This window comes from Arvicola amphibius, chromosome 6 (assembly GCF_903992535.2).
Source record: "Arvicola amphibius chromosome 6, mArvAmp1.2, whole genome shotgun sequence".
Taxonomy (NCBI): Eukaryota; Metazoa; Chordata; class Mammalia; order Rodentia; family Cricetidae; genus Arvicola; species Arvicola amphibius.
This window is the reverse complement of record NC_052052.2, coordinates 118988453-119002593: the sequence shown is the minus strand read 5'-3', so window position 1 is coordinate 119002593 and position 14141 is coordinate 118988453. Positions and strand designations below refer to the sequence as shown.

General features: G+C 39.0%; 1 protein-coding gene across 1 annotated transcript in view; it reads left to right on the top strand.

The window, feature by feature from the left end:
- Sugct (succinyl-CoA:glutarate-CoA transferase) overlaps positions 1-12810 on the top strand; it is a 714904-nt gene extending 702094 nt beyond the window's left edge. The window contains 1 exon segment of the mRNA XM_038333002.1: positions 12267-12810. Within this exon segment, the coding sequence (XP_038188930.1) occupies positions 12267-12430 (164 nt within the window). The 3' untranslated portion in view covers positions 12431-12810.
- The last annotated feature ends 1331 nt before the right edge of the window (positions 12811-14141 follow it).

Genomic DNA, 14141 nt, shown 5'->3' with positions numbered 1-14141 from the left:
GTTGTTATTGTTATAACGATGGATTCAATCTCTGAAGGGGAAGTTGTGAAATCTTTTGATACTAAGCTATCACTATTTTTAGAAAAAATGACGTTTGGCTTCTTGCTACACTAGTAAGCCCTGAAGATGAAATGTGTGCTATCCACAGCAAAGGGCCAAAGTAGTCAAAATAAAAATATTTTGAGATAATGTTTCATACATTATTTGACAGATGTTTGCTTTTAAGTATTCTTGAAAAGTTAATATGATATAAGAAATTAAAAAGAAAAAATACAGTAAGCAAAAGCAGATATATTTGGTTTTAATTTTAGTTATTCTTACCGCCACTGATCACACTTGTCTGCTGTGTTAACTACTTAACCCTTTGTGCTGATCAGCTGCCATTTAGTGTGAGGCAGAGTGAGCAAGAGGCTGTTTCACTGCTTTGGAAATGCATCATGAAGACAGGAGGTGCATGCAGTTCTGGAAAAAGGGACTGTTCAAATCCCTTCCGTCAGGATGATGTGGTATTATGTTCCCGTTACTTGAATATTCATTATGGTTTCCCACATGTTTTTGGCTACCTCTGTTTCCTGCAACTGTTTGTGTTATTAAGTTGATCTGGCTTACAGATAAGTGGCTTGAACTTGGATAAATGGTAGCTTGGGATGCTCACGTAGATTGGGTAGATCTCCTTTCAGCCTAAGAATTATGGAGGTTTTCTAAAGGGAGGTGAGACAAAACAGCCAGGGTTTTGTTACTGAAGGGCCTCAAACCACAGATGGAAAACTCCACATGGCTAGTCTGAGGAATTCTCTAGTGTGCCAGGCAATGCCTTCCCTGTGTCTTTAACCAGACGGATTTCCAGAGAGCACAGCAAAAACTTCATTTCTTTCGGGTTGAGCAGAAAGAAGGGCATTGGAAAGCATTGCCTCGTAGAACTAGGAGAAACTGTTAGGGACTTGTGGTGATGTAATTATATGACTTTCTACATGGGAAGCATTGACACTTAACAATTTAATTTAAATGATAAGATATTAATGGATACAGGTATCATAAGAAATCTAGAAAGTCTCTAGAAAAAAATGAAGACAGATTGACAGACTGATGAAGCCTGAAGTTATCTATGCTTGTCAAATTCTTCTTTAGGAAACCTGAATTCAGTTCATTGTCAAACTGAAATAATTGTTTCCCACTTTTGTGCTGCTCTTTTTTTCTTTTATTATTATTTATTATTATTATTATTACTACTACAAATTTTCACCTCTTCCCCTCCTCCCATTTCCCTACCCCCCCCATTTCCCCTTCCCCTCCCTCTCCAGTCCAAAGAGCAGTCAGTGTTCCTTGCCTTCTGGGAAGTCCAAGGTCCTCCCCCCTCCATCTAGGTCTAGGAAGGTGAGCATCCAAAGAGACTAGGTTCCCACAAAGCCAGTGCATGGAGTAGAATCAAAACCCAGTGCCATTGTCCTTGGCTTCTCAGTCAGCCCTCCATGTAAGCCACATTCAGAGAGTCCGGTTTGATCACATGCTCCATCAGACCCAGTCCAGCTGGGCTTGGTGAGTTCTCATTAGATCAGCCCCACCGTCACAGTGGGTGGATGCACCCCTCGCGGACCTGACTTCCTTGCTCATGTTCTCTCTCAATCTGCTCCTCATTTGGACCTTGGGAGCTCAGTCCAGTGCTCCAAAGTGGGTCTCTGCCTCTATCTCCATCCATTTCCAGATGAAGGTTCTATGGTGATATACAAGATATTCATCAGAGTGGCTATAGTATAAGGCCAGTTCAGGCACCCTCTCCTCTACTGCCCAAGGAACAATTTGGGGACATCTCCTTGGACACCTGGGAACCCCTCTAGAGTCCAGTCTCTTGCCAATCCTCAAATGGCTCCCTTAAATAAGATATATACTTCCCTGCTCCCATATCCACTCCTCCTCCATCCCAACTGTCCCATTCCCCCAAGTTCTCCCCATCCTTCCCTTCTCACTTCTCTCTCCCCATCTCCTCTTACCCCCATCCCACCCCCACCCCCAAGCTCTCCATTTTTGCCTGGAAATCTTGTCTACTTCCAATATCCAGGAGGATAACTACATGTTAATTTTTTGGGGGGGGGGCGGTTCACCTTCCTATTTAGCTTCTCTAGGATCATGAATTATAGACTCAATGTCTTTCATTTATGGCTAGAATCCACTAATCTTTTTGGGTCTGGGTTACCTCACTCAGGAGAGTATTCTCTATTTCCATCTATTTGCATGCAAAATTCAAGATGTCATTGTTTTTTGCCACTGAGTAGTATTTTAATGCGTATATATTCCACATTATTTTTATCCATTCTTTCATTGAGGGGCATCTAGGTTTGTGCTGCTCTTATACAAGGAGATCGTGCAGCAGATTCACAAAGGACTGGGGTTCAGGAGCAAGACTACCTGGAGCTCTGTTTTACTAGTCTGCAGCTCTGAGCAGCTGATACAACCCTGCATCTCTCAGTTTTCCCCGTTTGCTAATTGGAGGTGATGAGAGTGAGCTCTGGCTTTGTCCTGGGGACCAGATAAGCAAATATATAAAACACATACAGTGGGTCTAGCATATGACTAATGTTTGTTAAAGAAGTAAAAGAAGTGGCATACTTCCAAAGCACCTTCTACTTTAAGAGGAAGAAAGTATAGCATGGATTTCTACTGCGTGCTTCATTGTGACTGCCTTTATTAGCACAGAGGGAGAACATTCCATTTAGTTTACCTCTAAGTAAAAGAGAATTGTGAGTTGCTTTGTTTTTATTTTGCTGTGGGGAAAAAGCGAAGCATTCTTTCAAAAGTAAAACTGTCTTAAGTTCTACCATGAAGGCAACAGAGATTGATCTGTTAAAGACTAAGGCCAGGGGCTGGAAAGCTGGCTCAGCAATTAAGAGCACTTGTTACTTTTGCAGAGGACCTGGTTCAGGTTCCCAGCACCCACATGGCTACCGACCGCCATCTGCAAAGGCAGTTCCAGAAGATCCATTGCCTTCTTAGGGGCTCCTCAGGCACTGCATTCACACGGCACACAGACATACATGCCTACTATAAACATAAACTTAGGAATAAATTAATGACAAAAATAGTACCTTTTTTTTTTACAAATAGTTGAACTTATCTCTAAACATTGAACTTCAGAGAGACCATTTTTTAGTTATTTAATTCTCTTCTTATGACACAAAACATTTTTGATGCAATAGACATTGTCTGGGAGCTAGATGTCTACCAACAGATGAATGGATAATAAAAATATGGCACATATATACAGTGGAATTTTATTCTGCTATTAAGAAATATGAAATCATGAAATTTAGAGATGGATAGCACTAAAATAGTATGTAATATGTCATCATTCTCGCTCATATGTAGATTCAAGTGTGGTCATGTTGATGTAAGTCAAAAAACTATTTTGGGGCCCAAGAGAGGTGAAAAAATTAGGCTTTGAGGGAGAGAGATGAGGGGGTAATATACTATGTAAGCCTGAAAAGGGGAATATTGGGACCAGGATAGAATATTGGGGAGGGGGCAGGGAGATAAGCAGAGTAGAGAAGATAATTAACCAAAACATTAGAATACATGAAAATGCCATAAGAAAAATTTACTTTATATTCCAGTTTTTAAAAATCAAAACAAAATTTACAGTACAGAAAAATCTACATATACAACTTAGGTTTGGTTTTTTTTTTCTCAATTTTAAAATTAAATATATTTGTAGCTTAAATGTACTCCTTCCCTCTCCTCTTGTGCATCCCCCTTGTTGCCTTTCATATCCACGGCTTCTTTTCCTTTAATTATTTATATGCATGTACAACCTGCTCGATTCCCTTACTGTTTCCTGGATGTATATGTTTCCAATGGTATCGTCTAAAGACTTACAGGCTCATCCCTGGGGAAGACCGATTCTCCTCCCAGCAGTCATTGGCTGCTTGTAGCTTTTTGCCTATGTGCAGGACCCATGAGACTCTCCTCTTCCACCTTAGTATGTCTATTGATGTTGTCTTTGCTCAGATCTTGCTTAAGCAGTTGTATTTCATACTCATTTTTATAATTTATTTTTTTAAAAATACTATTTTTTTTCTCATTTTACATACCAATACCAATCCCCATTACCATCTCTCCTCCAGCTCCCTCTACCTTTTCCCCGCAATCCCCCATCTACTCCTCAGACAGGGTAAGGGAAATCAACAAAGTCTAACACATTGCTTTGAGAAAGGTCCAAGGCCCTCCCCACTATATCTAGGCTGAGCAAGGTATCCCTCCAAAGAGAATAGGTTCCAAAAAGCCAGTACAAGCAGTAGGGATAAAACCTGATCGAACTGCCAGTGGCCCTACAGACTTTCCCAGCCGTACAACTGTCACCCACTTTCAGAGGGCCTAGTTTGGTCCTATTCTGGTTTCCCCACTGTCAAACTGGAGACAGTGAGCTCCCATTAGCTCAGGCCAGCTGTTTCAGTGGGTCCATTGTGGTCTTGACCCCTTTGCTTGTATTTATTGTTCCTCTCTCTTTCCTACTGGATTGTGGGGGCTCAGTCCAGTGCTCCACTATCTCTGTATCTGCTTCCATCAGTTGCTCGATGAAGGTTTTATGATGATATTTAAGATAGTTATCAATCTGACTATAGGGCAAGACCAGTTCAGGCACCCTCTCCACAATTGCTTAGGGTCTTAGCTGGGGTCACCCTTGTAGATTCCAGGGAATTTCTTGCCAGGTTTCTTGCTAGCCCTATAATGGCTCCCTCAATCAAGATAACTTTTTCCTTGCTTTTCCTCTCTGCCCTTTCCCCATCTCAACCATCCTATTTCCTCAAGTTCTCCTCCCCACTTCACCTTCTTCCCTCCTCCTCCCCTCCCCCATCCTTCTTCCCTCATCCCATGCTATCAATTTTCTCCATAAATCTTGTCTATTTCCTCCTTTCAGGGTGATCTATATATGTTTCTTCTAGGGTTCACCTTGTTGCCTGGATTTTCTGGGGTCATGGACTATAGGCTCATTATCCTTTGCTTTACGCCTAATATCTGAATATTTTTGAGGTTTCATGGGTGTAGTTTTGCTGTATTTTTAGTAGATTCAATCTCATAGTACACTTCCTTTCCTTAGGCTCTTAAAATCTTTCTACCCTTCTCGCATTATGTTCCATGAGCCTTAAATAGGAGTTATGTTGGAGATCTATCAACTGGGACTGGGCACCCATCCTACATCAGTTGTTCTCTGCATTCTGACCAGCTGTGGAAACCTCAGCATCAGAGATGTTGAATAAATGCATTGTTTATATTGCTTTGGAATGAAGACATTTTAATGATAATGATAAGTAATATATACATATGTATATATATGTATGTATGTATATATATACATATATATATATATTACTTATACATATATATATATATAGGTTGGTATATCTCATCCCTAAATTTGAGAGTTAGAAAGTTAATGGTGTTAAAATTTAATCCTTGCTTGTCTCATAGGCACCCAAACTTAATATATCCAAAAAACCCCACCCATAACTTCTTTTTTAAATACTTCTCTATCCATTGTGGCTATACCAGTTGTCCTTTTTAAATGCAGAGGATTCCCCTTTCATTCTTTCCCCATTACTGTGTGCATCAGTTACTTTTTATTGTTATGATAAAATACCATGATCAAGGTTAGTTATAGAAAGAAGAGTTAATTTGGACTTATGGTTTCAGAGAGTGAGAGTCCCTGATGATGGAGTGAAAGCCTGTTAATAGAAGCAAGAAGCTGAGCGCTGACATCTTTATCTGCAAGCACCCAGCAAGGACAGCAAACTAGAATTGGCACAGGTCTTTAAACTCCCAAAATCTGGCCCAATGACACACTTCTTCCAGCAAGGCCTCACTTCCTAACTCTATTTGAACAATACCCTCAATTGGAATGCAAGTATTCAAATGTCTGAGACTGTGAGGAATATCACATTCTATCTCATTGCACTCTCTGATCTCTATAGACCTGTGGCCATGTAATAATGGAAAATGTGTTTAGTTCAACTTCAAAAGTTCCATAATATTGCACAACCACAGCATTTCTTAAAAGTCCCAAGATTAATATCTCTTCTGAGACTCCTGGCAATGTCTCAAATCAAATTATGTATTTCAAATACACGAAGACACAAAATATACATTACCAATCAAAAAGGGAGGTATAGGGACAGAGTGAAAACATACTTGATAAAAAATAAGACTGAATCTCATCAGGACAAACATCAAGTTCCATAGCTTCTTATCTGGTGTTAAAGGGCTTAGATTGCTCTGGTTTTGCTGCCTGCAACATATACCACCCTCTTGGGCTGGCTCCTCTCCCTGAATGCAGCTCTCCCTAATATGCATCTCACAGCAGTGCATCTCCAACATCTTGGGATTTCTAGCCCAATTGCCAATATTGCTCTCTCTGAAAACCTCTTGAACGGGGCCTTCATAGTCCACATAGCTCTCAGCACTATTGTCTTCTAAACACCTACTAGGATGACACATTAATGTCACTTACATCCTTCAATCACTTCTCTAGTCGAAAGTTATAAAGTCTTCCACATTACTCAAAAAAAATTGGCATTGTCAGTTCTGTAACAGCAATAGCTCTTTCTCAGGTACCAACTTCTGTGTTAGGACTTTTCTATGGCTGTGATAAAAACACCATGACTAAGGCAATTTATAGAAAAATGAATTTATTTGGGCTTACTGTTCCAGAGGGTTAGAATCCATGATGGTTGAACAAAGACATGGAAGTGGGAGCAGGGAGCTGAGGGCTCACATCTTAACCTACAAGCACCAAGAAGAGACTAAGCAGAAATGGCAGTTTTTAAACTCTCAAAGCCTTTCCCAATTACACTACATTGCCTTTCTTTGACTGTCCCATTCATTTATTAGTTTCTCATCTTCTTGTCCACTATGTTCATAGCATTATTCTCTTCTAGCCTTAGTTTATAATTATTTTATGATTTTTATCAGACTATAGCAATTTGCTTATTTTTGCCTTGTTGTTGCAAATTATACTCTCTCCATGACTGCAGGGTCAAGAATACATTATAGAATAATACATAATTAAATAATCTAGACCAAATCTTCATAGAGAGATAACTACTCAAAATTTGTAATTAATGGATAAAATCACTAGTATATAAATAATATTTATTCACACATATTTAATTGCTAGTAATAATTGTTTTTGAATAAGAGAACAGAGACTATGAAGTCTAAAGACTGGAGACTTTATTATTATTAATATTTTCATACAATATATTTTGATCATATTATTTCTCATCTCCCAGATCTTCCACATTTTCCTACCAACCCAAACTCATGTTATGTTGCTCTCTCTCAAAATAAAAACTTAGAAAAAAAATCTAACAATTGAACAAACAAAACAATAAAAGTAAAAACAAATAAAACCCATGTACTCCATTTTGTACTGTTCAATTACTCCTGGACATGGAGCTTGCCTTGGGGGTATAGTCGATATACTCAGGGTCACTCTACTGGAGAAAACCGATTTTCTCTTTGCCAGCAGGTACCAACCACTAATAGCTTCTTGATTAGTGGTAGGACTTTGTGTTTGCTTCTTCTCTGTGCTAGGATTTTGTCTGTCAAAACTAGGGTTCTTATCCTAGATCTGTCACTGGTTATAATCCTAGCTTAACCTAGAAAATCAATTTAGTCTATAAAAACCTTCATTTTCTCATCAGTAAAATGTAGGCTACAACAGTCTCTACTGTATACATAGGTCTTGTGATATAAGAAATCAGAGGCACAGTCCACATTAATAAAAATCAAAGAACGGAGGCTTGCCACCATTCGTTTTTTTAAGCTACAACCCTTCCTTTCTTATTCACCGCTAAGATCTCACATTGAATTTTCAGTCCCTTTAAAACAGCCAATATCTTTTGAAATTCAAAGTCCCTCAACTGTGATCTATATTAAAATAAAAAATAAAAGAAAGGCTCTCTTTAAGAGGGAAGAACCAGGATACGGTCACAATCTGAGCCAAGCAAAACCGAACTCCAACAGTATAAATAACTCAATGTTCGGTTGTCTGGGATTCACTCACCATCTTCTCGGCTCCTCCAAAGGACTTGGTTCTCTTCTCTGGCTCTGCCCTCTGCGCCATACAGAGCTTCTAGGCTCCAGGTGCCTTTACACCACTGCTGCTGTTCTTGTGGCCGAACCACGACCACCATTTCTTTTATATCACAGAAACCATGGAAGGCAACAAAGACTCACTAGAAAACACAGCTGACATTGTGTCCACTTCTATCAGAGATACAGGCAAATAAACCAAACAATTCATTGTATAATTCTAAAAGTGATGAAATAAGGATTCAAATAAAGATTCAAATGGTTCTTTAAGGAATCAAGTTCACATGTGTTTTTCTTTGCTCATGTTACAAACATGACAAAATCTTGCCAAAATTTTGGATCTGCTTTGAATTTGGATCTTGAATTTTCTTTTTTCTATACTTTCTAATTAATAACTCTTTCTTATATGATAGAAGTTTATTATTAGTGTTTTTCCTGCCTTTTGGTTATACCAGTTCTAGTGTTAAAGCCCTATTTGTCTTCATAGATTTTCCTTTGAAGGCTTGTGTTCTCTGTCCTTGCCTTGCTGACTCAGATCCACACTGTTAAACTGAGACTGCCTTGCTCTATGCTCTTCAGTAGGTCTTTTTACTCCCCCTGTTTTTTGTCTTCCTCCTGCGCTCAGCTCCATTTATTCCTGTATTTTCTTGCTGCTGTGTTGAAGCAACTTGGTAGATTCAGTTTTTCAAACTAAAAAAGTCTTCATATTTGAATAATCATCTCCCTGTCTTCATGTTTAACTAATCGTTGGACTAGATAGACAGTTCCAGACTTAAAAGAATCGCCTGTAGCAGCTGAATGTACAGTGTTTTCTTCTACTTTTCAGTAGAGACCAGTGAAACAGTTGAGTATTTTGATGTTGCTCATTTTGAGACAAATCATGTCCTACCTTATAGTTACACCCCACGAAGACCTGCCATTTTTAATGCTGCCTTGTAATACTTATGTGAAACATCAAGATGTTAACTTTTTCTTCACACATTATATTGGGTTCTCTGTTGCCACACACCACGCCCCTGTGTCTGCGTTCGGTGGGCTGGCACCCAGCTACCGAGCTTCGGGCAAGGGGCAGGAGGTTAAAAAACACAGACACACACAGACAGAGAGACAATGACACGGGTCATCCTTGAGTTTCCCAAGAATGCCCCTTTATTGTGTTCAGGGGCAGATTATATAGAGATAGCCACGCCCCAGCCAAACCCACCAGAAACCACTCTCCTGCCATCAGGAACTCCTGAAGGTCTTGTGCTCAGAGCAGCTGTAGGCACTCAGATCAGGGGATTACAAGCAATTCAGGATCTGGGGTCTCACTGCTCCCAACACTCTGTTAATTAATGATAACTTGTCTTCTTCCTATTTATTGTAGCATTTAGTGCAGATTTTCCTAACCATCCTCATTTTTTTTCTTCCTTCTGGGGTTCTGGTCCCTTTTCTAAGAACTCTTGACTTCTTTCTCATTTTTCCAGTCTGTTTATACTTTTCTCTTAAATTCTTGGAATATATTTTACTTTATTTCCTAAATATCTAACTTAGAATATAGCACTAAAAATAAGCATTAACTATTGTCAATTTTATGTCTGTAGTATTCTCTCCTTGATTTGTTTCAGGCCAACTTTGGTCATCCCAGTGTTTCCTTTTATGTTCTATGTAACCTTCATGCTCCTGATAATCTTTGACTGGTTGTTTAGTAAAGAATGAGTGTTTGGATATCTATCACTGGCTTCTTTTCTTGATGACATATTTTTTACTCTATTGAATATTACATGAGCAATAATTCTTGAGTCAAGGCAGTTTATCTATAAACACTTAAATTTAAGGGTGGTTGGGACAAGGCTAAGTCTATGGGGATCCTCAATTCTAGAAGTGAAGAGAATATTTACTAGGAGAGTATCTACATTATGACTTCTTGTGTTTCCTGAGAATTCTTTTTGAGTTTTTTTTTTAAAAAAAAACAACTGACTAATATTTTTTTTTGTAATTAAATACTGGTGGTCTCTACTTTTACAAAGCTTGCACAAGCAGAGCTAAGTGAGATCAGCTGTTTGACACTGAGACAGGCAACCCTCTGAATTAAGTCCTGTTTCTAGTCCCAATCTGTCTTTATCATGACCACTGATTTTAAGATCAGTGACCCTGACATAGTAAAACAGAATAACTGTCACTCATCTCTTCTCAGTTTTTCGATGTGTCATGTGTTTGTCCTTCCTTACCGGGCAGGAACTAACCTTGATGAAACTCTCCTATACGGTGTACTACAGGAAAATGTGAAAAAGGCAATGAACTCTGCTGCACTTCAGAGAAAGGAAAACCTTAAGTGTCAGTTGTAAGTTATCCTGGGTCTACAGAGGAGGTCATGTGGTAGTGCCCTGAATGTGGCAGTGTCAGATCTTGCCTGAGTGCTGTCTGTCCCTGTCCGATAGCATGCACATAAGTATTCTTATTAATATAATTCTCTCAGTGATGTTTCTGTTGGACTGGTGGACATTGTGTTAACTGTGCATGCTTTCCTTGACTTGTTCTTTGAAGTACTCAAATCAAGAGTGGGCTGCAGAGGAGCAGGGATATAGCTCAGTGATAGAGTGCTTTCCCAGCATGCTCAGAGAACTGGACACGGTCACAGTTCTGAAAGAGAAAACAAAATAGATGGATAGATAGATAGATAGATAGATAGATAGATAGATAGATAGATAGATAGATAGATGATAGATGATAGATAGATATTATAAAAAACTAAGAGATCAAAATGAAGAATATCAAGCAGAGTTAGCTTTAATCTCTCTCCCCGTTCACTACTATGGTTGATCTGACTGTTCTAATTAGTTAGATGGATGTCCCCTTCTTCCTTCATCCTTCCATGTGTGCCCCTCCTAAAGTTTCATACCGCTATCAAAGAAAATGACCTTCCCTGAAGGATAAGGATCAGTTTTCAATCGCAAGTACTTGAATAGTTAGCTGTGCTTTCTTGCTAGAACCTAATTTGCAACCTTGAAGCCTAATCACATGAGATATAAAAGACAGTTAATGTAGAATGAGTAAACAAAGATGAATTTTGTTAAAATACATTTCCAAATGCCCAGCTTGACTGTGGAGGATCATATAGGGGAAAATGAGCACACAGCTTTTAATGTGAGACCATGTTTGTGGCTACAGTTGCATCTTCACACCATCAGCCACGTGACTTGTGCAAAATCTCTCCCAGCTTTCTTGTAGTTATGTGAAGAATGGGAACAATAAAACTAATTGTAGTTATTTTTGAAAGTATTCCTAGAATTTCCCTGTTTACAATGAATCAGTTCTGTCAAATATCTGACAGTAAATATCTTCATCCCCCTAAACTGCAAGATTCAAGAGAGATGTTGTGGCTTTCCTAAGCATAATAGCCAGCAAGTTTTGTGTATTATTATGGGTTATGGAATTCTTAGTGTTTTTTGTCTGTTTTCTCAATTAAATCCTTACCTCAAGTCTGTGTGGTAAACATGATTCTATTACAGTTGTGGACTATGAAGCTCCAAGAGGGTTAAGTAATTTGACCAAGATGGTTCTACTAAAAAATATGAATCCCAAGGTCCCAACACAAGACTCTGACAGCGAAGCTTGGTCACATAGCTTCCAGCACCACTATAAGCCAAGGACAAGCATCTGAGTCAGGATTTGACACACATAGAACTAAATTTTAGAACTGTGTAGTAGACAATGAGTTCAGCACTCTGCATTGCCTTCATTTTGGGCCAGATCACAAGCATCACAGACACTTTGGTGCTTTGGGACCTACAGTCCTCCCAGATCAATATTCTACCCCTCAAGGTGTCTGTGGTAGGAGGGACAGCTTAAGAACATACCAGGCACAGACATGTAGACCACTGTGTATGGATGTGCAGGTTGGAAGGTCACTGCACGTTCAGATGAACTTGGGTTAAGGAAAGTGACATATGATCTAGAGGGATGGCTCAGACATTAAAGGCTAGACTTACAATCAAAGCTTCCAGAACCTCCCCTATATCCCCAGAAAAATAACAAAAACAAAACAAATGAAACAAACAAACAAACAAAAACACCATGGTGCACATACAAGAGCATGCATAATGCAGAAAATCTTGAAGTCCATTGGAAATGCTCCATTACTTGAGTAATTAGCTTCTCAGAGTCAGTCATCAAATGACTTTTTCATTCGCTTTCGTTGACAGGTCCAGCTGTGAGATACAGCAAGTTCAAGATGTCAGAGGCCAAGCCACCTCCCCTGCTGGGACAGCATACCAAGCACATCCTGAAAGAGGTCCTTGGATATGATGACAGGGCTATTGGGGACTTACTCAGCTCTGGTGTGATAGCACAACATGAAACCAAGTGACAGAGGAAACCGCATCAGAAAACTGCCCCTGGCTGACCCCGACTATGCTCTGTGCTTGCCTATCCCTAGTCTTGATCCCATGAAAGGCAGAGTAGAAGCTGCAGATTTCATGCCTGGAATCTCTGGGGTAACTTTAGAATTAAAGTCTAGTGCCCATTGAAAACCTTACTATTCTTTTGACCTTTTCCTCCACAGAAAATAATTTGTTGGTTTGTGGACTTTGATTAGGCCTATTGTTTTCATCCATAAGAACTGTGACAGTTTGGTAAAGGAATGTGTTTTCAATTTGATTTCTCCCCAATGTACACATGTATGGAAATATCACATTATAAACTGTAGTTCTGATTTGTCAACTGAAAATAAAACCAAACATAAAAATATTTTTTTCTGGAAAAATCACTCTTTATTTATTTTAATTACCTTAATGCCCTAAAATGGTTGCCTGCTCCACCCACACAAGCCTGAAAAAAAACAGAACTCTTGACATTTTCTACTTGTACATAAAGTCCTCACTTAAATCTTTGTTAGGAAGTCAAAGCAATAAGCAGAATGACAGTCTCTGTGATTGATTTTAAACAGTAGAACTTAATTTCCAGCCCACAAACCCTTTGTTAGTCTGTAATTTAAACCATGGATTTTGTTGATGTCTGTTGTAAGACTGAGCTCCTCTCTGCCCATAAGGAGTAAATATTGGTTGTATGTTGCATTTCCCTGGTGATACTGTAATATACAATGGAAGACCAGTTTCTACCTATTAATTTAGGGTGTGAGTATTTGTACATGTGAGAGAGCATAGGGGTTGCTTTCTTCCTACCTTATTTTGAGACATAACAAACTGCAGCACACTTTAAATAAATGTGAGGTGATTCTTCACATTTTACAGTGTAAAGGGGAAATGATAAGAAGTATTTCTTTGAAATTTGAAGATCTCTGTAGAAGACAGAATCATGTCTGTGTTTTGATTTGTCAGCAAATTCCAATTATAGAAAAATCTATCTTGAAGATAAAAAGTGATCAGGATATGTGCTTTAGAATGAATTGCCACAGGAAACTGCACAGGCCAGGTGCAGACCATGTTATCAGGCATCACGTGCTCAGTGTCCTGGTATGACCTCACTCACGGCCATAGGCATACATTCCATAACCCATTGCCATTATATTGTGGTAGTAATTTAAAGGTAAGTTGCCGATGTTCATCTTTCAAACTGATTCAAACTAGTGTTCTTTTTATTTGGGATGGTTTGAGCCACTTACCCGTGCTGTAAGGCATGGTATGTCTCTAGAATCAAGGATACCAAAAAGAAAGTATCCCTAAAGACTTTTCAGAGGAAATCATCCTACTTCTCACGATTCCTCCAAACCCAGCTTTGCTCTTCAACATGTTGTGCTCTGAAGAATCCCCGCCATTATTCCATTAGAAAGAATTTTGTCATAATATAGTAGTTTGATGCCTTCTGCAGTCCTTTGTCTCAGTTCCTAATTTATAGAGACATATATGAGATGTTTACATTAAGGTAGGCATTTGAAGATTTAATTATTTTATGTATAAGAGTCTATTTCTTGCATATATGGATACATATCATTTGTATACATGATGCCTGCCGAGTTCAGAAGATAACATCGAATCCTCTGGAAAGTTGAATTTAGATGGTTGTCGGCTACTACTTGGTTTAAGAACTGAATTTAGGTCCTCTGCCAGAGTAGTGAGTGC